The 23,703-nt window shown below is 53.9% G+C and overlaps 1 protein-coding gene across 1 annotated transcript in view; it reads left to right on the forward strand.

The window, feature by feature from the left end:
- The window catches only part of RBM10 (RNA binding motif protein 10), a 46,956-nt gene extending 26,455 nt beyond the window's left edge, over positions 1–20,501 (forward strand). Inside the window, exons 6-27 of the mRNA XM_058441311.1 lie at positions 2,874–3,057; positions 4,587–4,817; positions 6,686–6,755; positions 8,575–8,648; positions 10,058–10,144; positions 12,619–12,679; positions 12,835–13,011; positions 13,402–13,562; positions 13,734–13,831; positions 13,941–14,028; positions 14,884–15,070; positions 15,176–15,315; positions 15,418–15,535; positions 15,620–15,711; positions 15,831–15,995; positions 18,754–18,903; positions 19,001–19,066; positions 19,141–19,329; positions 19,417–19,491; positions 19,765–19,871; positions 19,952–20,081; positions 20,168–20,501. Coding sequence (XP_058297294.1) covers positions 2,874–3,057; positions 4,587–4,817; positions 6,686–6,755; positions 8,575–8,648; positions 10,058–10,144; positions 12,619–12,679; positions 12,835–13,011; positions 13,402–13,562; positions 13,734–13,831; positions 13,941–14,028; positions 14,884–15,070; positions 15,176–15,315; positions 15,418–15,535; positions 15,620–15,711; positions 15,831–15,995; positions 18,754–18,903; positions 19,001–19,066; positions 19,141–19,329; positions 19,417–19,491; positions 19,765–19,871; positions 19,952–20,081; positions 20,168–20,293 — 2,776 coding nt within the window. The 3' untranslated portion in view covers positions 20,294–20,501. The remainder of the gene's footprint in view (positions 1–2,873; positions 3,058–4,586; positions 4,818–6,685; positions 6,756–8,574; positions 8,649–10,057; positions 10,145–12,618; positions 12,680–12,834; positions 13,012–13,401; positions 13,563–13,733; positions 13,832–13,940; positions 14,029–14,883; positions 15,071–15,175; positions 15,316–15,417; positions 15,536–15,619; positions 15,712–15,830; positions 15,996–18,753; positions 18,904–19,000; positions 19,067–19,140; positions 19,330–19,416; positions 19,492–19,764; positions 19,872–19,951; positions 20,082–20,167) is intronic.
- The last annotated feature ends 3,202 nt before the right edge of the window (positions 20,502–23,703 follow it).

The raw sequence follows: 23,703 nt of genomic DNA on the forward strand, positions 1-23,703 counted from the left end.
TTTTTTTTTTTTTTTTTTTTTTTGACCGAGTCTCGCTCTGTCGCCCAAGCTGGAGTGCAGTGGCGCGATCTCGGCTCATTGCAACCTCCGCCTTCTGGGTTCAAGCAATTCTCCTGTCTTGCCCTCCCGAGTAGCTGGGACTACAGATGCGTGTCACTACACCCAGCTGATTTTTTTTATTTTTAGTAGAGACGGGGTTTCCCCATTTTAGCCAGGATGGTCTCTATCTCCGGACCTCGTGATCCGCCTACCTCGGCCTCCCAAAGTGCTGGGATTATAGGCATGAGCCACCATGCCCGGCAAAAGTTTCATCTTTCATTATGAGTGAGATAGAGCATCTTTTCAGATACACATCATTTATATTTTTATCTGTGAATTCTGTTCACTTCCTTTCCTCATATTTTTTCTAGGTTATTGTCTTTTGACTTGGTTAATGATGTTTTTTGTTTTTCTGTTTTTTTCTCCAAGCAAAAGTATTTTATTTTTATGTAGTTGAATTTAGTAATCTTTTGTTCTGTGGCTTCTGGATTTGGATTATAGGTTTCCCCATTTCAAGATTATAAAGAAATTATTCAATTATTCTATATTTTCTTTTATGATTTCATTTCTTTTTTTTTTTTTTTTTTTGTTAAGACAGAGTCTTACTCTGTCGCCCATACTGGAGTTCAGTGGCTCACCGCAGCCTCCGCCTCCCGGGTTCAAGCAATTCTCCTGCCTCAGCCTCCCAAGTAGGTGGGATTACAGGCACGTGCCACCACACCCGGCTAATTTTTGTATTTTTAGTAGAGATGGGGTTTCACCATGTTGGCCAGGCTGGTCTCGAATTCCTGACCTCAAGTGATCTGCCCACCTCAGCCTCCCAGGGTGCCACCCACGCCTGGCCTATGGTTTCATTTCTTTTTTTTTTTTTTTTTTTGGAGACAGAGTCTCGCTGTCGCCCAGGCTGGAGTGCAGTGGTGCGATCTCGGCTCACTGCAGGCTCCGCCCCCCCGGGGTTCACGCCATTCTCCTGCCTCAGCCTCCCGAGTAGCTGGGACTACAGGTGCCCGCCACCTCGCCCGGCTAATTTTTTGTGTGTATTTTTAGTAGAGATGGGGTTTCACTGTGTTAGCCAGGATGGTCTCGATCTCCTGACCTCGTGATCCGCCCGCCTCGGCCTCCCAAAGTGCTGGGATTACAGGCGTGAGCCACCGCGCCCGGCCATACGGTTTCATTTCTTATGTTTAAATCTTTGATCTGTTTCAAATATATCCTGGTATATATGTGAAGTATAGTCATAATATCTTGCACATGTCTAGGTATTTAACCTTTTTGATGAATTGTACTTGGGACCTTTCTATTTTCTAAACAGTGGTTACGTTAATTTGTACCCAGCATCCTTACTGATTTATTATTTATAACAAGTTTTTCAGTTGATTCTCTTAGGCTTTGCAGGTATACTCTCATATCGTTTACAAATAATGGTAATTTTTACCTTCTTTCCAGCTTTTAACCTCTTTTCTTCCTTCCCTGTTTAATTGCTTTAGCTAGTGTCTTTAGAATAGTGTTAAGAATGCTGTTGCTAACGGACATTCTAATGTTGTTCCCTACCAGAATTGGAATCCTGTTAGTATAGTAGCATTCTTCTGTGGCATCTAGTTTTTTCTATTTTAAATAAACATATATTGGTTGCTCTTAGAATGCTTTTTTAGTCATTATTTGTTCAAAATAATTGTTGAGCGCCTACTGAGTGCTAGGGAATATGGCAGTGAGCCAAGGGTCCCCTCATTTCCTGGAGCCCATATTCTCGTAATTTTTTAAGTCATCAAAGAAACACAGATTAGGCCATGCACAGTGGTGGACGCCTGTAATCCCAGCAGTTTGGAAGGCTGAGGTGGGTGGATCACTTAAGCCCAGGAATTTGAGACCAGCCTGGCAATGTGGTGAAACCCCGTGTCTACAAAAAATACAAAAATGAACCGGGCGTGGTGGCACGTGCCTGTGGTCCCAACTACTCAGGAGGCTGAGGTGGGAGGATGGCTTGAGCCTGGGAGGTTGAGGCTACAGTGAGCCCTGATCATGCCACTGCCCTCCAGCCTGGGCAACAGTGCCAGATCCATTCTCAAAAAAAAAGAAAAGAAATGCAGATGAAATCAGCTTTGAGATCATTATTTTATAGTTATTGCGGTAGGAGAAATTTTAATGAAAGAGCTGCTAGTGTCGGCAAGGTGACAGTGAAGCAGGGGCAGGGGACGTGGTGCAAGACAGGGAGAGGAGCCTCACCCCGGGGATCCTGCAAGCTGCATGAGACCTTGGTGAGCATTTTGGTGTTTGATCTTGAGACTGAGGGGGAGCCACTAAAGGGAGTGAGATGGGTTTCAGTGGCTTTGCCTTAGAAAGCACTCATATTTGGGATTTGGGATGTAGAGACTGAACTGGGGAGGTCCAGGTAGAAGTGAGGAGACCAGCCAGGCCACAACCAAGGTGCCCATGAGGGAAGCCAGCGGCATGGACCAGAGAGTGACATAGGGATGGAGAGAGGCAGGTTGCACTTCAGAGATGTGGAGCAGGGATTTAGGAATCCCTGTATGGGGGCGGGCCTGAGGGCTTCCAAATAATAGAGTAGGGGGAGGGAAAAATAGAAAGTTTACAAGGGAGAAACCTGGCAGACACTGCCTTAACCAGATGACCAAGGTTGACATCACCAGAGCTAAGTAATGGTGGTATCATGTGCTTCTTTCTCTGATAGGATCAGAAGGGCACCTCACTTCTGTTGTATGTTCCTCCAAAAAAAAAACAAAACCCTATAACCACGAGAACACATCACCTGGGCCTCTTGCACCTTCTAGAAAGGGCAACCGTCTGATCCCTCCCCATCCTTCTTCCTCCACTAGTGGTGGTCGTGGTGACAGGACTGGCCGCTATGGAGCCACTGACCGCTCGCAGGATGATGGTGGGGAGAACCGCAGCCGAGACCACGACTACCGGGACATGGACTACCGTTCATATCCCCGCGAGTATGGCAGCCAGGAGGGCAAGCATGACTATGACGACTCATCTGAGGAGCAGAGTGCAGAGGTGAGGAGGGGGGCGCTGCGCCAGGCCTGGCTGGGATGGGCTCCCGAGGGCCCTCTGTGTCTGGCTGCAGCACCGTGTGCAGGCGGCTCTCCACTCCCGTGCCTTCAGACTGTGCTCGGTGGCTTTGCCTCACCTGGAGGGCCTGTTCCCACTCCCCTCTCTGCGGGCTCCTCTCCCAACCTGGGTCTCCCTGGCTTCCACATGCTTGGCTCTGTACTTCTGAGGGCCCCTGGCCACCACTCTTTCCCTGTCTCCCTGTTGTTCAGTTCGGGCCCATGGCTCACTGTGAACCCTGTACTGCCCGCTCCCAGCCAACTTGGGCACTTGAAGAGCCTCTTCCATGGTACCCGGCGTCTGGGGTTGGGAGGACAACAAGGGGACTGCAGGCCACCAAGCTGAGGAGCTCTGGGAGGCTAGCCATGGGCATTCCCAGTGGTGACAGAGCCCCTAGACAGAAGGGAAGGACCCTTCTGGAGAAGTCAGTGCCATGTTGGGTAGTTCACCCTAGCCTGCAGGATGAGGCGCGATGTTTACACCATCAGGGAGCCCCCACCCGAGGGGAAGAAACAGGCTTGCCTTAGGGGAATCCCAGTTGGAGGGGCAGTCAGGGCCCTGGTCCATGCGAGCAGGCAGCTCTCCTGTCCAGCAGGCTGGGAAGGGTGTTCTTGTAAGCCCAGCCCTGGGGGGCAGGCTATGAGCTGCCCACTGCCCTCTGGAGGGTCCAGGGCAAAAACCCCTTTGGTGGACTGCCAGGCTTCTCCAGTGGCAGCTGTCAAGCTGTGCCCAGACGTCTCCAGGAGCACTGGGCCCTGGCCAGAGTGGGAATGGAGCACCAAGTTATCTGGCGCTTCCCCACTGTGGGCAGGAGGGCTTTGGCCCCAGGCCTGGTCTGCTTAGTCCTGGAATGGATGGATTGGGCAACAACCCAGAGCCCAACAGCCATACCGTTTTGAGCATGGTGTGTGGTGGAGGACTGGCCAAGGCTGAGGATCAGGGACTGAGGAGGGAGTGTCTGCAGCCCTCACACCACCTCCACCAGCTCCTGCTGCCTGGCTCTGGCTGAGATCTGAAGCTGTTTTTATGCCCCCAGCTTGGTTGCAGGGTGGAACCGTAGGGGACACGCAGCCTTTGGTGGTACAGTGAAGCAATTGAGCACACCCCCTGAGCTGGCCAGAGAGGAGGGGGAAATCAAGGGTGGGGTCTGGTGTGCTGACCCCAGGCCATCTTGCCCCAAGGAGGTTTAAGCTGTGTCTTGTCAGCTACCTTTGGGAGTTCCCCCCTACACCAATACTGTCACCTACCTCTCCCCACCCCCTGAAGGCAGCCCCCAAAAGGACCCCATGGGGAATTTACAGTCCCAGAAGGATTGCAGGCTGGGGCCTGCCCACCCTGCCTGCCTGAGCCTTTAGCCGGAGCCCGCACATCCCTGGCTTTCAGAGCCTGCCTGCCTCAGAGAGCCAGCGGCTAGCTCCTAGGCCTGCCCAGACTGACTGCCCGTCTGGTGTCACTCATCTCATTCTGTCGGCCAGGATTCCTACGAGGCCTCCCCGGGCTCCGAGACTCAGCGTAGGCGGCGGCGGCGGCACAGGCACAGCCCCACCGGCCCGCCAGGCTTCCCCCGAGACGGCGACTATCGGGACCAGGACTATCGGACCGAGCAAGGGGAGGAGGAGGAGGAGGAGGAGGATGAGGAGGAGGAGGAGAAGGCCAGTAACATCGTCATGCTGAGGATGCTGCCACAGGCAGCCACTGAGGATGACGTACGTGCCCCCTATGGCCCCGGGCAGGAGGCCAGGCTGGGTCTCCTCCAGGGTCCTCAACTTCTCCCCACCCCTCCCTCACCTGCAACCTCAGTGCCTTTCATCCCTTCTCCCCCTCCAGCTCCTATCCCCCAGCACTGATCCGTCCTCTGTGGGCAGGTCCCATCGGCCCCCCGGTCTGGAGGGAGGAGTGTCAGAGAGGCCGGCTTGGCCGAGGGACAGTGGCCGTGGGTGTCTGGCAGTGGTGGGTTTGGGTGGGAGAAGAGCAGTCCTGCATATTCCACTGGTCATCCAGCCATTTTGCATGGGTGCATCAAGGGCCAGATGCTCACTGGGCCAGTGCTGGCTATTGCTGGTAGCAGAGAGGACACTGGGGCCCTGTAACCGTTGGGGGAGGGATGGGATTTTCTGAAATTTCTTTCTCCTTTTCCCCCATCCTTTTTTGTCAGCAGCCTGGCCTGGCCTCAGAGCCTTGGGTGGCTGCTAATAGCCTCCCCGCCTGCCTCCCTTTCCTCCTGTTTCCTTTTCATACATACTTCTCATGATAGCCACACTGAAGCCCCACGAGGCCTACCAGAATAACCTCCAAGAATAGTCTCCTGATCCTGGTCCTTCTTAGTCCACTCCGCTGCCCCGCAACCCCCACCCCATGAATTCTCTGATCAGCCCTCCTCTGAAATCTGCTAGCTGCTCATTTTGTAGCAGAGAAAATCCCACTTGTGTATTTGAGGGTTTCTGAGGTCTGGCCCACCTGCCCTGTTCAGGGTCAGACAGTAGCTGGTTGCTGACATTTGTTGAGAATGTATCTCAGGGTGGGCCATATGTTAGGTATGATTCAGTCCCCATGGCAGCCCAGTAGGGAAGGTACTCTTTGTATTCCATCCTTTGGATGAGGAAACCAAGCCCTGAGTGGGAATGTGACTTGCCCCAGGTCTGACAGCCAGTGAATGGCAGAGCGGAGCTGGAGTCTGAACCCGGGCAGCTGGACCCTAGAGCCCACTTTTTGCTGCTTCCTCAGCCTTCCCTGAGTTTGGAGTCCTGATAAGCTCTTCTGTGTGTTTTTCCTTTTCATCCTGTGTATGGGTGTGTGTAAGGCTAATGTCCTGTCTGTTGTTCAACCTGGTGGGGAAACTGAGGCCCAGAGACGTGAAGACTCCTTCCCAAGAATGGCTGGCATAGGCTCCTGGTCCTCTGTGAGAGACCTCACTGGCCTAGAGACCCTGCCTCACCTGGTCCAAATCCCGAATTGCCTCTGCAGTCTCCCTCTGGCCTACTCCATCTAGGAAGCAATCCCCAGGACTACATCTTTTTGCTTTTTGTCTCCACCCTAAGTTATTGCTACAGTCATGGTCTAGGGCACATGGCTGGGATTTGCTCACACTCCTGTCCTCCTCAGTTTGGCATTTATGTTACGGATCTCTTTTGACGCAAGCTGCAGGTCAGCGGGGCAGGGGCGGGGGCGCGGGTTATCCCCTTGCCAAGGGCAAGAATTGCATCCCAGGTTTCCTTACTTCGTGGCTGCCAGCGAGCCCTTTGTCAGATCACCCTGCCCACCATTCTTAAGTGGCTGGCTCACTTGCTCTCTTGTTCTCTGTGCCCCTGAGGGTCATCCTGCTGCCATGCTTTACCTTGCTCTGTGCCCATTTCTTCATTTGATTCACTTTCTGCAAGTCTGGGGCTGAAAGTCAAGACTGTGGACTGGTGTGGGCATGGGGCTGTTGTCACTCAGGGAAAAGCTGCGAAAGAGGCGGAGGAGACTGTGTGCACATCACCGATGACCCCTCGGGATCCAGAGGCCTCCAGCCAGCCTCAGGTACCCAGCGGCCCCATTGTGCTGAGCCTGCCCTACTCTGTATCTCCCCGTATAGATCCGTGGCCAGCTGCAGTCCCACGGCGTGCAAGCACGGGAGGTTCGGCTGATGCGGAACAAATCTTCAGGTGAGCTTTTGTTCCAGTGCCCTCCCCTTCAAGTGGCCAGCCTCAGCCTCCAAATCTCCCTCCTGCCTCTGCCTTCTCCCCCACTCCCTCCACCACCTTCCTGCCACAGCTGGGAATGGGCAGCGTGGGGGGTGCCCTCTCTTCTCTCCCCCTCCCCACACTCTCCTCACAGCTCCAGCCAAAAGCCTCTTCAATGGGGCTGTCAGGGCAGGGGTGCAGCTCTGAGCTGAGCTGGGTGCTCCCCGGGGTCAGGGCCAGGGCCAGGCTCCCAGGCATCTCCTCTCTGGGACTCTGAGTATCTGAGATGGTAACCCCCTCCCATACACTCCCTTCCCTCTCCTTTCTTCTCCTTCCTCTGCCCCTCACTTTCCCCCACATTTTTTGGTAACAGCCTCTGACCAGAAAATAGCTCTGACGTGGTGGTCCCACGTGTGTGTCCCAAGGGGGAAGCGGGGGATGGCTCTTATCCAAGGACACATCCCAAGGAACAGCCAGGAGTTCCTGGCCTCGCCTGTTCCCTCCCTCCCTCTTGCAGGCTGCTTGGAGCTGGCCTGAGGTTAGCAGGGTGGTGGTGGGGGGAGTTGTCTCTACAGGACCTCTGCCCAGGCTCCCCAAGGCAGGCACAGTGGGGCCTCACTCTGCCTGGGCTTCTCTCTCCATCTCTCAGTCTCTCCTCCCCACACCTCCATCTCTCTCTCTCTCTCTCTCTCTCTCTCTTTCTCTCTTTCTCTCTTTCTCCCTCTCTCTCTTTCTCTCTCTCTGCCCCCCCAACTATATTATTCATTCCATCCTCCTATGCATCCTAACAGTTATTCTTTTGAACATTAAGCATGCCCCCCCAAGCCTCTCTCATCCAAGCCCTCCCCATGTATCTGCCTCTAAAGGACATGCTATCCTGAGGCCTCAACCCTGAATCCCTTTCCCAAGCCTGGAGTCTTGGTTGCATGTAGGTCTTGCTCTGTATCACCCCAACTACACCACACACGGACAGCTTCTGGGTCTCTCTCTCCACAAGGAGGTGTTCCAGGTGCGGCCTTCTCAATGGCCCTGGGCGCTTCTCCCAGGCACCCATTGATTCTTACCTCTAAGGTCCTCCTGGCCAATCCTGGCCACCATTCTCCTTTTGTCCAGGGGAACCTGGACTGTTTGTGGCTGTGGTCTCCACCCTGTGGCCCTGAGGTGGCTCCCTAGTGAGGCCCGCCTCCCCTGCGCTGCAGTGAGGCTGAGATGAGGTCGTGTCTTTAACCGCCCCTGGTTCCCAATGGGCCAAGAGCCTTCCTAGCCGCGCAGAGCAGCCTGGCCCAGCTTCTCTTTTGCTCCTGTGATTCAACACCTGTTACAGGACCCCTCCTGGGTGCCCCTGGCCTTGAGCCGGGCCCGCCCTGGAGTTACGTATTGTGGCTTGTGTGGAGCCAGCAGCCTGCCCACCGTCCCCTCCCTCCTTCTTTGGAGGCAGATCTCTCGTATTCTTTCCCTCCCGGCTGCTTCTCTCCGTCTCTGTCACCCCAGGCTGGCTGGGCAGGTCTGCCCGAGCCCCATCTCTCTCTCTCTTCCCAGTTGGTGTGTGTGTCTCTCCCCCTACCGACCTCTGGCCTCTGTTTTTCTCCCTCTGCCTTCCCTGCCCCACCTGGCCATCTACCTTGCCCCCCACACCCGCTAGTCTTTCTCTCTCTGATTGCCTCTTTCTCTTTCTTCCTTTCTCCTCTTCCCCTTTCCCTCTCTGCCCCCGTCCTCTCCCCTCGGGTCCCGCCCCCGGGAACGCCGTGTGTCCAAAGCTGTTGACTAACCCACTGCGTCTGTATCTGAATGCTGTCTCCAGGTCAGAGCCGGGGCTTCGCCTTCGTCGAGTTTAGTCACTTGCAGGACGCTACACGATGGATGGAAGCCAATCAGGTTGCTTTGCCGCACTTGAACCCCCCCCCAAACAAATACTACTTTGTAATCGAGCGCTCCCCATCGCCTGATTCTTATGGACACAGTTCCCTGCCCTGTGGCCCTGTGTCCCATCCCCCCTGCCCCCTCTCTCCCCTTCCTGACCCTCACTATCTCCTCTTCCCATCTCTCGCTACCCCACTGGGCTTCCCATCCAGAGCCCACACTCACCACTGGCCCCTTCCTACCGCCAGGCACTAGCGCTGCCCCTTCACCTCTCCCAGCTGAGCGTTCAGAGAAAGAGCTGCCAGGGTGGGTTCTTTCACCTAGCTTCCCACTCCCCCGGGGCTGGTTGGGGGGGGCACCCCTCTCTGGGGTTAGCCAGAGCCAGGACCTCATTCCACCCTCAGGACCACTGGAAGTCCTGCCAGTGAGGAGCTTAGCTATTGGCACAGTCACTAGCAAGACTCATTTTGTCAGCCCCCTCCCTGCATGTGAATTTGGCCCTTTGATTTTCATGCAAGGGGACAGCACTGCTCTGTTGATCTCAAGTTCCCGTCGAGTATGATAGTTTTATCGACACCCTGGCCTCACTTCGCCGCCCCTACCCTTCCTATCACATCTCCACACTCGCAGGAGGCACCACCTCAGGCAGCTCCGTCTTCTCGGCAAGGACCTGTGCACAGTCAGCCCCGGGGGGAGCCTGTCCCCCAAGCCTGGCACGGGATCCCAACTCAGCAGCTTTGGGACCTCCGAGACCCAAAGATCTGCCTGGTCACCCACCCCTGCCCAGATCCCTGGTGTAGGGCACTGGAGAGAAGTTTCAGGGGAGGAAGGGGCAGAGGTGATAGAATGGGGGATCCCGGCAGAGGCAGCCCTGGGGCCGTCTCCTTGGGGTTGGTAGGCTAGTGCCACGGGCCCAGGACCCAGCCATCCATGGGAAGACGGCCTCACGGCAGAAACTTCCATCTGTTCGAAATGGCTCTTTCTTTTTCCCCTTCTCCAGCACTAGCGCACCTGCGCTCTCTTTCTCTTTTTCTGCCCTCTCCCTCCCCGTCCCTGTCTCCCCTTACCCCCCAAGTGTAGCCTGTGTAGTCCTGGCCCTGGGTGTGGCCTGGCAGTGTAAGGACCGAGTGGGGGTTTCTCCCCACTGTCCGGCAAGCGTCGGTCAGCCGAACACTGTGTGCCTGGTGGTGTGTGCTCACATGTGTGCGTGCGTGTGCCCGGCAGAGCAGCAAACAGCTGCGCCCGAGAGCTGTGGCGCTTTCCCTCCCTACCTCCCTTCTTCCCTCCATCCGCTCTCCGACCTCCCTCCGTTCCCTGTCCCTCATCCATCCAGCTGAAGGGCTCGCTCACTCTCTTCTCCTGTGCTGAAACGGTGCGTGGGGCACTGCTGCCTGGACCTCACTGTGCTCTGCTTTTTCCCGCAGCACTCCCTCAACATCCTGGGCCAGAAGGTGTCGATGCACTACAGTGACCCCAAGCCCAAGATCAATGAGGACTGGCTGTGCAATAAGGTACAGGGGCGGTGGGCAGCAGTTGTCATGGACAGAGACAGCAACAGCAGTGACGGCGATCCCTCCCTTCCTCTCCCACTCTTTCTCCCTCCATCTCTCCCCCTCCCCCCAATCTCTCCTCTCCCTCCCTCTCTCTCTCTCTCTCATTCTCTATCCCTTGCTCGCTCAGCTTGAGTAGTCACCATTCCTAGCCAGCCATATACAAATGTGTAGTGACAAATGTGTAGTGAGCGTTCACTTGGTGCAGGCTCTGTCCTCCTAAAATGCAGTCTTGCCTGGAGTTCCAGTAGACTTTAAGGAAATATATACGTGGATGATGAATTAGTGACAGTGTAGGCTTGAATTGGTGGTGTGGAGAATGTGGGCTTCAGAGCCAGACTGGCTGAAATGAGACTATCCCAGATCGGCCTTGATTTTGGCCAAGGTGCTCAGCCTCTCTTTGCCTCACTTTCCCCGTCTCTAAAATGTGACTATTAATGACACCTCTCCCAAAAGGTGTTTGGGAGGATTCAGCTGTGTTAATGAGAGGGTAACACTCAGAACAGCGCCTGGCCCACAGTTAACACAGTCAAATTGTTGAAAAGCACAGAGCGTTCTGAGAGCCCATATCAGGTAGCTCAAGCCTGAAGGCCACTCTGACCAGGCCAAGTCAAACCTGAAACTGGAGGCTATGGTTTTGTAGTCACTTCTGTCTTCCCTAAGGGGAAGCTGAGGCTCAGAGAGGTGGAACCATGGGTGAACCTTTAGCCGTGCCCTGTGCCTTGCTCCTGATCACAGGTACTTGGATGCCACAGTGGCTTCAGGTCTGCCCTGGGGCCAGCATTGTGATTCCACAGTTTGTAGAGGCCCCAACCCTCTCCGCAGGAAGTACTCTGCCTAGTCAGGGAGAGTGGCGCATCTGTTTAAAAAAAAAAAGTCCTATCAGAGGATTGGTGCTCAACATTTCTGGAGAGATAAAGACAAAGTGACAGTGGAACTCCTTCCTGTATTTCCAGATAGCCTCAAAACCAGGGAATTCTCTTTTTTTTTTTGAGACAGGATCTGGCTCTGTCGCCCAGGCTGGAGTGCAGCGATCTGGGCTCACTGCAACCTCTTGTCTCCAGGGCTCAAGCCATCAGCCTCCAAAGTAGCTGGGACTACAGGCGCATGCCACCATGCCCACTAATTTTTGCCTTTTTTTTTTTTTTTTTTTTTGGTAGAGACAGGGTTTCGTCATGTTTGCCAGGCTGGTCTTGAACTCCTGAGCTCAAGCAGTCCTCCCACCTCAGCCTCCCAAAGTGCTGGGATTACAGGCGGGAGCCACCACGCCCAGCCCAAAACCAGGGAATTCTCTTGAACTCCTTCCCCTCCCCTGCATCCTGTTGGCCACCAGGTCCTGTCACTTCCATCACAGAATCGCCACCTTCCCTCCCTCGCCATTCCCGCTGCTCATGCCAATCGTCACGCTCTCACCCACTCGCTGTGGAGCCCTCTCTGGTATGCTGGCCTCTTGTCCTCTTTCTCCCACGCCCTCACCTGGAACATTCCTCAAAACCACTTCTGACCACCCACGCCTCTCCTCCTCTGCTTAACCAGCCCCAGCTCAGCTTAAGCATAAGATCCTCCATTACCTAACTGGCTTCCTTACCCGGCCTTGGCTTTTTGCTTCTCCCCTTACTCTCCCACACCAGTTTTGGAAATTCCATTGTTCCCTCCGATAACAATCCCTCCCCAGCAAGGCTTAACAAAACAAAAGTTCTGGGCATCCCAGGTCAAACCTCCCTGCTTCTGTACAGGGACTGTACAGCCCATTTCCCTCCCCGAGCCCCTGCTGGATGGTCCATGCAGACTGACCTGCCCCTCTTCATGCTGCATCTGCCCCCGTGCTATTAGGCCATGAGGGCAGAGACCATGTTCTGGCCATGTGCAGCAGGGCCCGGCCCAGGAGTGGTGCTTAGTACCTGAGTCTGGAACAGAGATGGAGTGTGGTAGAAGCTGCGTCTCCAGATGCTGGAACGTTCAAGGAAAATTTCTCAAGCGTAGCAGGATCCAGCCCAGTCCTAGAGCTAAGAGGAGGGATGCGGGTCTGGCTACTGACTTCTAGGGCTGAAACACTGAAAGGTTTCTGAATAGAGAAGCAAGTTTCAGGGAGAGGAACCTAATAAAGGGATTGAATACATGAGGCAGGGAACAGTCCTGGGAGTTGGTGGCCTTAAGAAGGCAGAGGAAGGAGAGGAGGGAGTTGTTGAAACAAGTGGGGGAGTTGTTTATTCCTGAGCTGAGCGGGTTGGCACAGAGGACAAATGAGAGTCTGGAAAGGGAAGATGCACAGTACTGAGAACCACATCAGAAGGTTCAGAAGGCACCCGCCACCCTTGCCTGGGGACTTTCCTTCCTGGGGCACTGCGGGGTCCCTGGGAGATCTCTGCATCCAAGTTTGGAGGGTGCAGTGGGAAATCCCTGCTCCCTCTGACGGCCTGGCCTGTGCCTCACAGTGTGGCGTCCAGAACTTCAAACGCCGAGAGAAGTGCTTCAAATGTGGCGTGCCCAAGTCAGGTGAGGCTCACCTACCTCTCGCACTCTCCAGGGCGGGGCAGTTGGGGAGAAGGGAAGGGTGAGGGGTCTGTGCTCAGGGCTTGGTATAGGGAGGAGGGTGACCAGTCGTGGAGCCTTCCCCTTATCATCAGCCTGTCTCCCACTGCCCCTGACAGAGGCAGAGCAGAAGCTGCCCCTCGGCACGAGGCTGGATCAGCAGACACTGCCACTGGGTGGCCGGGAGCTGAGCCAGGGCCTGCTTCCCCTGCCGCAGCCCTACCAGGCCCAGGGAGTCCTGGCCTCCCAAGCCCTGTCACAGGGCTCAGAGCCAAGCTCAGAGAACGCCAATGACAGTGAGTCAGTTGTTCCTTCTTCCTCTGTGCCCTAGGGTGTCTGGGCTGGGCTCACCAAGACCAGAGAAATGGCAGTGAGCAGGACCTCATCCTCATGGAATCTCCACTTGGTGCGGGGATAGACATTTGATGTAGGGAGAACAGGGGGAGTGGCAACATCCTCCCTGCCTTTGGGGGTGTGTCGGGAAGGTTCTCAGCAGACAGGCAGCCAGGCTGGCACCTGGACCGCCAAGCAGAGTTGATCCTGGAGGAAGCAGTGAGGGAAGCGGCAGTTGCAGGAGCATGGGGGGCGGGGGGTGGGGGCAGAGGAAAGGGAGCAGTGGGGGCATTGAAGGGCAGGGCTGGCAGGAGTGCCAGGGGTGTCCTCTAACACTGGGCCCCTTCCCACAGCCATCATTTTGCGCAACCTGAACCCACACAGCACCATGGATTCCATCCTGGGGGCCCTGGCACCCTACGCAGTGCTGTCCTCCTCCAACGTGCGCGTCATAAAGGACAAGCAGACCCAACTGAACCGCGGCTTTGCCTTCATCCAGCTCTCCACCATCGTGGTGAGGGCGGCACAGTTGGGGGCCGGGCAGCCAGGGTCCCGGCCCCCGGGGTGGAGAGGAGGGTCCTTTTCCCCAGCCTCCCACCGTGGCCGCCAGCCTGGAAACCGGGCAATGGAGCCGGGGGCCTCCCCGGGCCTGACCCTTCTGTCCCTGTCTCCCCTCCTCCCACAGGAGGCAGCCCAGCTGCTGCAGATCCTGCAGGCCCTGCACCCACCGCTCACTATCGACGGCAAGACCATCAATGTTGAGTTTGCCAAGGGTTCTAAGAGGTCAGGGCCCCACCTGTGTGCCTTCCCACCCTTCCCCTCCCCACCCTCCCACTCCCCCCTACCGCTTGGGGCCTCCCATCTCACTCCCAGTCTCTAACATCCTCCTCAGGGACATGGCCTCCAATGAAGGCAGTCGCATCAGTGCTGCCTCTGTGGCCAGCACTGCCATTGCTGCGGCCCAGTGGGCCATCTCACAGGTACTCAGACCCCTTGTGCCTCCCAGCGTCCTGAGACCTGGGCTTTCTCAACCCTCCTGCACCCTCTCTGAAGCAGGAAGGCTGGCTTGCTATCCATGGATGCAAAACCCTCTCCCAGTAGCTGGCATGGCTATTCTACCTTGCTCCTGGCTCTCTGGACCCCCTGGGACATTCCCCTTCATCATCACCGCAGCTTTCTTCCCAGTTGCCTCCCATGCGCTCATGTACGACGCCATTGTGCCTGGCATTCTGTGCTGTTTGGTGGGGTTTTTATTATCCTGAATTGGTATGATATACACATATCCTTATATGTAATATATACATATATGATGCACACATATACTTATATGTAATATATACATATGTGATATACACATATCCTTATATGTAATATATACATATGTGATATACACATATCCTTATATGTAATATATACATATGTGATATACATATATCCTTATATGTAATATATACATATATACACATATCATATGTTCCTAAATAAAAATAATGTATAAGTGGTTGAGAGAAAATTGGGAGAAGAGAATAAAGAAGTAAGAAGATGGTGTCTTCCTTGGCCTGACACCCAACACACACACCACACACAGCAGAATCAGCAGAATCAGCCCTGGAACATTTTGGCGTTCGTCTGTTTTTCCGTCTTGTGTTTGCCACTGGCCTATTTATTCTCTTGTGGCCAGGCAACCCTCGCTTTCCACTTGTCTTAAGGCTGCATGCTTTGTCTGTCAGGTAGAAATACTAGCCCCACGTGTGGGACAGATGCTTCTAGCAGGTTCCCCACCCCCCATCCCCGTACCTTCTTGTTCTAATGAACCCCTCCCACCTGCCCTTCAGGCCTCCCAAGGTGGGGAGGGTACCTGGGCCACCTCCGAGGAGCCGCCGGTCGACTACAGCTACTACCAACAGGATGAGGGCTATGGCAACAGCCAGGGCACAGAGTCTTCCCTCTATGCCCATGGCTACCTCAAGGGCACCAAGGGCCCTGGCATCACTGGAACCAAAGGGGATCCCACCGGAGCAGGTAAGCCCCAGCATCTCTCTCTGCAGCTGTGGTGGGGGCCAGCAGGCATAGAGTCCCTGGCCCCATTATTCACAGGCATTCTCCCTGCCCTGTCCCTTCTTACAGGTCCCGAGGCCTCCCTAGAGCCTGGGGCTGACTCTGTGTCAATGCAGGCTTTCTCTCGTGCCCAGCCTGGTGCTGCCCCTGGCATCTACCAACAATCAGCCGAGGCGAGCAGCAGCCAGGGCACTGCTGCCAACAGCCAGGTGAGTGAGCCCTGTGGGTATGTATCCCGGGGAGGCAGGCAGGCGGCAGGGGTGGCATGGGCAGACACTGAGCCCTGTTCTCCTGTCTGGCCCCATGACCAGTCGTATACCATCATGTCACCTGCTGTGCTCAAATCTGAGCTCCAGAGCCCTACCCATCCTAGTTCTGCTCTCCCACCGGCCACCAGCCCCACTGCCCAGGAATCCTACAGCCAGTACCGTGAGTAGCCACAGCCTGTGGGTAGGGATGGGGAGTTCTTAATAAAGCAGGGAAGAGTGTGACCCCGTTCCCCTCATCCCCTAGCTGTTCCCGACGTCTCCACCTACCAGTACGATGAGACCTCTGGCTACTACTATGACCCCCAGACCGGCCTCTACTATGACCCCAACTCCCAGGTAATAGGGCAGCCCAGGGAGGGATGGGATCGGGTCAGGTCACATCAGGAGCAGCTGGTCCTGCAGGTTCCCTTCACAAGGTCTTCCCTCACATCCCCTCTTCCCTCCTCCTCCCTCAGTATTACTACAATGCTCAGAGCCAGCAGTACCTGTACTGGGATGGGGAGAGGCGGACCTATGTTCCCGCCCTGGAGCAGTCGGCTGATGGGCATAAGGAGACAGGGGCACCCTCGAAGGAGGGCAAAGAGAAGAAGGAGAAGCACAAGACCAAGACAGCTCAACAGGTGAACACCAGGGTCCAGCAGTCACTGGCTGGCTGTGTGGTGTCTTCCAGCAACGGCACTCTGTCAGCTCTCGCCCTCTCCTGCCAAGGGAGATGGCGGGCGGGTGTGGATGTGGGCAGTGACTGCTTAGCAGACCATGCTCTTGCCCCAGCTCTGCTCTTTGCTGAATGGCCTTGAGACAGAGCAGTCTCCTCAGTGTGTGGCAGGGTTGCCCAACTCCAGGAGGTGGCTTGTGCCATCCGAGTGAGCCCTGTCAGGTGTCTTCTGTCCTATGGTGGGGACCCTCACATGCTGCTGGTGAATATATATATATGCCAGAGAAATTCTCACAGGCCATAAGGGGGTGGGCAGGAAAAAAGCCCTGCAGTGTTTTGTGGGAGTGGGCAAATGGAGGGCACCTCAGTGTCTCTCTCTGGAGAAAGGGTGTGACACTGTGAGCGTAGCATTTATCAAGCAAGCACTAAGTGTTCCCTCAGCAACCTGGTGAATTCTAAAAATGGTGCTGTGCTGGGGGGAACATGGAAATATAGAATGTGGCATTGTGTCATGCATATAAATTAAAGTTATACACAGATAAACATTCCTATACATTTTTAAATGATAAAATGGAAATGCACAACAAATGTGACAGCATGGGTGTGTGTCAGGGGAAGAGGAGTGTCTTCATCCATCTGCTGCCCTATAACAATACCACAGACTGGGTAATTTATAAGGAAAAGAGATTGATTTGGCTCACAGTTCTGTAGGCAGGGAAGCCCAATGGTGTTGGCATCTGGTGAGGGCCTTCTTGCTACATCATAACATGGCAAAGGGCAAGTGAGCATGCATGAGAGCAAGAGAAAATTGGGCCAAACTCCCCCTTTTTATCTGGAACCCACTGTCAGTGATGGCATTAAATGGAGACTCAAAAGGTGGAGGGGGGCCGGGAGCCGCAGCTCATGCCTGTAATCCCAGCAGTTTGGGAGGCTGGGGTGGGCAGATCACCTGAGGTCAGGAGTTCAAGACCAGCCTGGCCAACATGGCGAAACCCCGTCTCTACTAAAAATACAAAACTTAGCCAGGCGTGGTGGCAGGCACCTGGAATCCCAGCTACTCAGGAAGCTGAGGCAGGAGAATCACTTGAACCCAGGAGGCGGAGGTTGCAGTGAGCTGAGATCGTGCCATTGCACTCCAGCCTGGGTGACAAGAGCGAGACTCCTTCTCAAAATATATATGTATATTATATAATATAATATATATATTATTTTATATATAAAGGTGGAGGAGATGGGAGGGGGGTGAAGGATGAGAAATTACTTAATGGGTATGATGTACATTATTTGGCTGATGGATGCTCTAAGAACCCTGACTTCAGCACTATACAATCTGTGCATGTAACAAAAGCACTTGTTTATTTTATTTATTTATTATTTTTTTGAGATGGAGTTTCGCTCTTATCATCCAGGCTGGAGTGCAGTGGCACAGTCTCGGATCACTGCAGCCTCCACCTCCTGGGTTCAAGCGATTCTCCTGCATCAGCCTCCCGAGTAGCTGGGATTACAGGCATCCGCCACCATGCCCAGCTAATTTTTTTGTAATTTTAGTAGAGACGGGGTTTCGCCATGTTGGCCAGGCTGGTCTCGAACTCATGACCTCAGGTGATGTGCCTGTCTCGGCCTCCCAAAGTGCTGGGGTCACAGGCATGAGCCACCGCGCCTGGCTACAAAAGCACTTGTTACCCCATAAACTTACACAATTTCTTTAAAAAGCAGCCGCGATCTCTTGAGGAGGGCAGAGCCTTCGTGACCTCATCACCTCTGAAAGGCCCTGCCTGTCAACACTGTTGCATCAGGGATTAAATTTATCTTTTGAGATGGAGTTTCACTCTTGTTGCCCAGGCTGGAGTGCAATGGTGCAATCTCAGCACACTGCAGCCTCCGCCTCCCGGGTTCAAGGAATTCTCCTGCCGCAGCCTTCCAAGTAGCTGGGATTACAGGCATCCACCACCACGCCCGGCTAATTTTGTATTTTTTTAGTAGAGCTGGGGTTTCACTATGTTAGCCAGGCTGGTCTCAAAACTCCTGACCTCAAGTGATCCACCTGCCTTGGCCTCCCAAAGTGCTGGGATTACAGATGTGAGCCACTGCGCTCAGCTGGGATAAAGGCTCCACCTGTGAACACTGTTGCATTAGGGATTACATTTCTGACACATGAATTTTGAGGGACAAAAACCATAACAGAGAACATAGCCAGAGAGGGGCTTGACAGGAAGCACTGGTGACTGGTGACAGAAAATAGAAACTTGCGCTACTGTGTCCCTCACCTTCTGCTTGTTCTGCCTCAGCTTCCCCTCATCTGCCTCCCAGATGGGCCCACCACTCTGTCCACACTGCTTCTGCCACCTCACCATTGCAAACCAGTGGGGGTGGGGGCACAGGGTGTGTTCAGTGATGAGGTCAGGAATAGCCAGGTGCCAAGTGCCTTGCAGGCTGTGGTTGCGAGTTTGGGTTTATTCTTGGTGTGATGAGAGGCGAAGGAAGGGTTTTAAGGACATTGTATTTGGGGGTGGGAGTGGCGTATACTTCGTGAAAGAGCGCTCTGCTGGGAGAGGTGGTCAGGAGCCATAGCCCAGAGGCCAGATGAAGCCTTCTGCAGTGGTTCGGACTAGGGATAGTGGCCGGCCCGTGTTTGAGGATAAAGGGCAGTGGGTCAGCGGATAGAGTTAGTAGCCCCAGGGGCATGAGGGTTCTGGGAACCTCACCTCCACCCTCACCCCCAGATTGCCAAGGACATGGAACGCTGGGCCCGCAGTCTCAACAAACAAAAAGAAAACTTCAAAAATAGCTTCCAGCCTATCAGCTCCCTGCGAGATGACGAGAGGCGGGAGTCAGCCACTGCAGATGCTGGCTATGCCATCCTCGAGAAGAAGGTGTGTTGGGGCCACCCCCCTGCACCCTGCCCCACAATCTTGTCCTTCCTTTGGGCCCTCTGTGGAGTCCCTGAATTTCTGTGTCCCTCCACCCCAGGGAGCACTAGCCGAGAGACAGCACACCAGCATGGATCTCCCGAAATTGGCCAGTGACGACCGCCCAGTGAGTGCCCAAGGCAGAGAGGGGCGGGGGCTCTGATCTGGCCAGGCCTGACCGCCCACCCTCACCCTCTACAGAGCCCTCCGCGAGGGCTGGTGGCAGCCTACAGCGGGGAGAGTGACAGTGAGGAGGAGCAGGAGCGTGGGGGCCCCGAGCGGGAGGAGAAGCTCACTGACTGGCAGAAGCTGGCCTGTCTGCTCTGCCGACGCCAGTTCCCCAGCAAAGAGGCACTCATCCGGCACCAGCAGCTCTCAGGGCTCCACAAGGTAACTGAGCGGATGGTTGGCAGCGCATGCTGGGGCCTGGCCCACTGAGGCTCAGCCTCTTCACTTCTCATCCTGTCCCTCTTGCAGCAAAACCTTGAGATTCACCGGCGAGCCCACTTGTCAGAAAACGAGCTAGAAGCACTAGAGAAGAATGACATGGAGGTGAGGTGTGACCTGCCCCTGGGCTCCCTCCCCTATGTCCCTTCCAAGTCCCCATCACCTCAGGCAGCTGGAGTTCAATTTCTCACGTGTTAACCCCATGAGCTTTCTTCCTCATTTTCCTACCCCGGCTGCTTGTGCCTGTGATGGCCTGACCCTCAGGACCTGAGCCTCATTAGCCAGATGGCACACCCTGTGGACCCCACTCCCCATGCCTGTGTTGCCTGAGAAAAGAGACCAGCTCCCCAACATTCACACACACATACAAACTTTCAGCAAATGAAGTACCGGGACCGTGCAGCTGAACGCAGAGAAAAGTATGGCATCCCCGAACCACCAGAGCCCAAGAGGAGGAAGTACGGCGGCATATCCACAGCCTCCGTGTGAGTAGCTGGGCTAGGTGAGGGGGTCTGGGGCCCGGGGCCGGCAGGCCGACCACTCATGCTGTGTACCGCCCCTGCAGAGACTTCGAGCAGCCTACTCGGGACGGGCTGGGCAGTGACAACATTGGCAGTCGCATGCTCCAGGCCATGGGCTGGAAAGAGGGCAGCGGCCTGGGCCGCAAGAAGCAGGGCATTGTAACGCCTATCGAGGTGAGTCTCAGGCAGTCCTGTCCCATCCCCCAGCCCCCCTCACAGCATCCCCCACCAGCCTGACAGAGCCTGCCTCCCTCATACAGGCCCAAACACGGGTGCGGGGCTCTGGCCTGGGTGCACGGGGCAGCTCCTACGGGGTCACCTCAACCGAGTCCTACAAGGAGACACTGCACAAGACAATGGTGACCCGCTTCAACGAGGCCCAGTGATCAGCTTCAAGAGCAACTTCTCCACATGTCGGGTGTCCATCCTGGGGCAGGGAAGGACAGAGTGTTGGATGGCTGGGACGGGGCCTTGCTCTTGTCGGCCAGCCCACTCCCCAGCCAGAGAGGGCTTGACCAAATCAAATTGAGGTGGTGATTTTTGTTGGAAAATTGGGCTGGGATCATGTCCTTTTTTATAATAAAAGCTGAAAAGTCTGCATGTTGGCCTCTCCTCTTTCTCGTGCTCTAGCACAGTTGTATAGCCTATACAGACACAGGGACCCAAGCAGATGGACAGGGGACCTTATCGGGCCAAGGTGGATGGCAGTGGTGGCATTCAGTGTCTGGAACATAATGGCTACTGGAACATGGGGTTCTGACCTGTACCCCAACCCATAATATCCTGGTTATGGCCCCTCTCCCTTGTTGGGTCCAGCAGGTTATGTTGTACCAGGAAATCTAGCACCACCAGGCATGAAGCCCCCCCGATCAGAGCTAGGACTAGGAACCCCCATCCCCTGTCCTTGCTGCCCCCTGGCTGTACTTAGCCTGCAGTCCCAAGGCTAAACTGCATTTTGCCATCCCTAGATCTGGGGACAATTCCCTCAGGCATCTCCAAGTAGAAGACAAGAGGTACTCAGGCACCAGCTGGCCCAGAGCCCTCAACATGCTGATGACCTCAGAGGGGTGGAGGTGGAGCTCGACCTGCAAATCCAAGGCCAGGTCCCAGGGATGCCCTTTGAGAACCGTTCAGGCCTACCTTCTCTGTTGTTACCACAGTGTCCCACCCTTCTAGTCACTGCAACCCATGATTCCCAAGTATGTGCTTGTGCTCTCGGCAGAGGTTCTGGGTACAGTGGACTGTGACGCTGGGGCTGCCCTCTTCCAGGCCTCAGAGGGCCACAGCATGAAAGGGGGATGGTGCTAGAAGACCAGTTGGTGCAAAGTCCCTCCCCCATTTATTAATATACATTGTGACACCACCCTGCAACAGTCATAGGAGGTGGGGTTAGAAAGAAGGGGACCCCTAGAGGTAGGATGATGCTGATCTGGGGTGGCGGGTGTTGCCCAATGAAGGAAGGGGATGGGAGAAAAAAGGGGTGAAGGAAACAGGATTAAAAAGAGGCCTCCTGGGCCTGGGCACAGTGAGTTGTACCTGTAAGTAATCCCAGCACTTTAGGAGGCTGAGGCAGATGGATCACTTGAGCTCAGGAGTTCAAGACCAGCCTGGATAACATAGCCAGGCCCTGTCTCTACAAAAAATAAATAAATAAATAAAATTAGGCTGGGTACAGTGATTCGCGCCTGTAATCCCAGCATTCTGGCAGGCCGAAGCAGATGGATCACTTGAGCTCAGGAGTTTGAGACCAGCCTGGGCAACATGGTGAAACCCCATCTCTACAAAAAAACAAAAAAAAGTACAAAAATTAACCAGCTGTAGTGGCACACACCTGTAATCCCAGCTACTCAGGAAGCTGTAGTGGGAGGATTGCTTGAGCCCGGGAGGTGGAGGTCGCAGCGAGCCGAGATCGCGCCCCTGCACCCAAGTCTGGGGGTCAAGAGTGAAACGCTGTCTTGAAAAAAAGAGGCTGCCCTAGTCTCAGGATGGGTATGTCTTTTAGCAGAAACGCCTCCACATTCCCTTCCCTCTTCCCACCCCAGAGCACTGCTCCCAAAATCCCACAACAAGGAACCCTCATACCTCAACTGGCAGGAGTGCAAAATGGTACAGCCACTCTGGAAAACTGGCTGCTTCCTATAAAGTTAAAATATGCTTAACCTATGGCCCAGCAATTCTACTCTTAGATATTTAGCCCCAAATACATGAAAACATGTCAACAAAAGACTTGATACATATATTTGTAGCAGCTGTATTCCCAATAGCCAAAAACTGGGAACAACCCAAATGTCCAACTAGAGGAGAATGGATACAGTGTGGTATATTCAAAGGATGGACTACAGCTCAGCAATCAAAAGGAACACAGTGCTGATACAGATATCAAGGGATGAGTCTCACATGGTGAGATTGTTCACATGATGAAAGAAACCAGACACAAAAAGCACATAATGTTTCATTCCATTTATATGAAGTTCTAAGGCAGGCAGAACAATTTTATAGTGATAGTAGAAGAGGGTTGAGGTGAGGAGGGTGTCACTGGAAAGGGTTGCAAGGTAGCTTTCTGGAATCATGAAAAGTTTCTATGTCTTGATTGGGGTGCTGGTCACATGGGTGTATACCTATTTAAAAGTCCAATAAGCTGAATAACTAAAATCTGAGTGTTTTATTGTATGTAAATTATACAAGAAGTTGGAAAATGACCGCCACAGCAAACCTCAATAAATAAGAAGGAAATAACAGAAATTGATGATATAGAAAACAAAAAATGACAGATTAATAGAAACCAAAAGCAGAATCTGAAAACAAAAATTAAGAGGAAACACTTTTGGCAAGACTGGTCAATTGAAGAAGATAGAAGATGCAAATGCAACAGAGCTTTTAAAAATAAAGAATGTATCTGAAAATCTAGAAGAAATGAATATATTCCTAGAGAAATATCAAATGCCAAAACTGTTCCATGGAGAAACTGATTACTGAAATGGAGCAATTAGTAATATAGAAATTGAAATGGTAGTCAAGATCTTCCCTTTCCCCACAAAAAAAAAAAAAAAAAAAGGGCCCAGATGATGTGTGTGTGTGTGTTTCTTTCTTTCTTTTCTTTTTTTTTTTCAGATGGAGTCTTACTCTGTCACCCAGGCTGGAGTGCAGTGGTGCGATCTCAGCTTACTGCAACCTCCACCTTCTGGGTTCAAGCAATTCTCTTGCCTCAGCCTCCTGAGTAGCTGGGACTACAGGTGTGCACCACCACACTCAGCGAATATTTTGTATTCTTAGTAGAGATGGGGTTTCGCTATGTTGGCCAGCTGGTCTTGAACTCCTGACCTCAGGTGATCCACCCTCCTTGGTCTCCCAAAGTGCTGGGATTACAGGCGTGAGCCACCTCGCCTGGCCCAGATGGTTTTTATAAAAGCATTCTACCAAACTCCCAAGGATTCCTTTCTTATCAAAGTTAATTCCTTTCTTATTAAAGTTGTTCTAGATACTAGAAAAAAGAAAAGATGTCTATTTTAAGAGGCTAGTGTTAGCTGAAGCTGCGAAGGAAGAGGCACTCTCATACATCGCTGGAGGCGATGCAAAATAGTACAACCCTCTCTTCCACCCTCCCTCTCCCTCTCCTTTGTCTATTTTCCTGCCTCCACAGGGCTCACTGTGGGACCACAGATGCACCCCACTATGCCCAGCTAATTCTTTGATTTTTTGTGGAGACTAGGTGGTGGTGGTGGGGGGTGTGTGTGTTGTGGTGTGTGTTGGGTGGGGGGGGGCCTCACTTTGTTGCCCAGGCTGGTCTTGAACTCCT

This window comes from Hylobates moloch, unplaced genomic scaffold (assembly GCF_009828535.3).
Source record: "Hylobates moloch isolate HMO894 unplaced genomic scaffold, HMol_V3 SCAFFOLD_7, whole genome shotgun sequence".
Classification (NCBI taxonomy): domain Eukaryota; kingdom Metazoa; phylum Chordata; class Mammalia; order Primates; family Hylobatidae; genus Hylobates; species Hylobates moloch.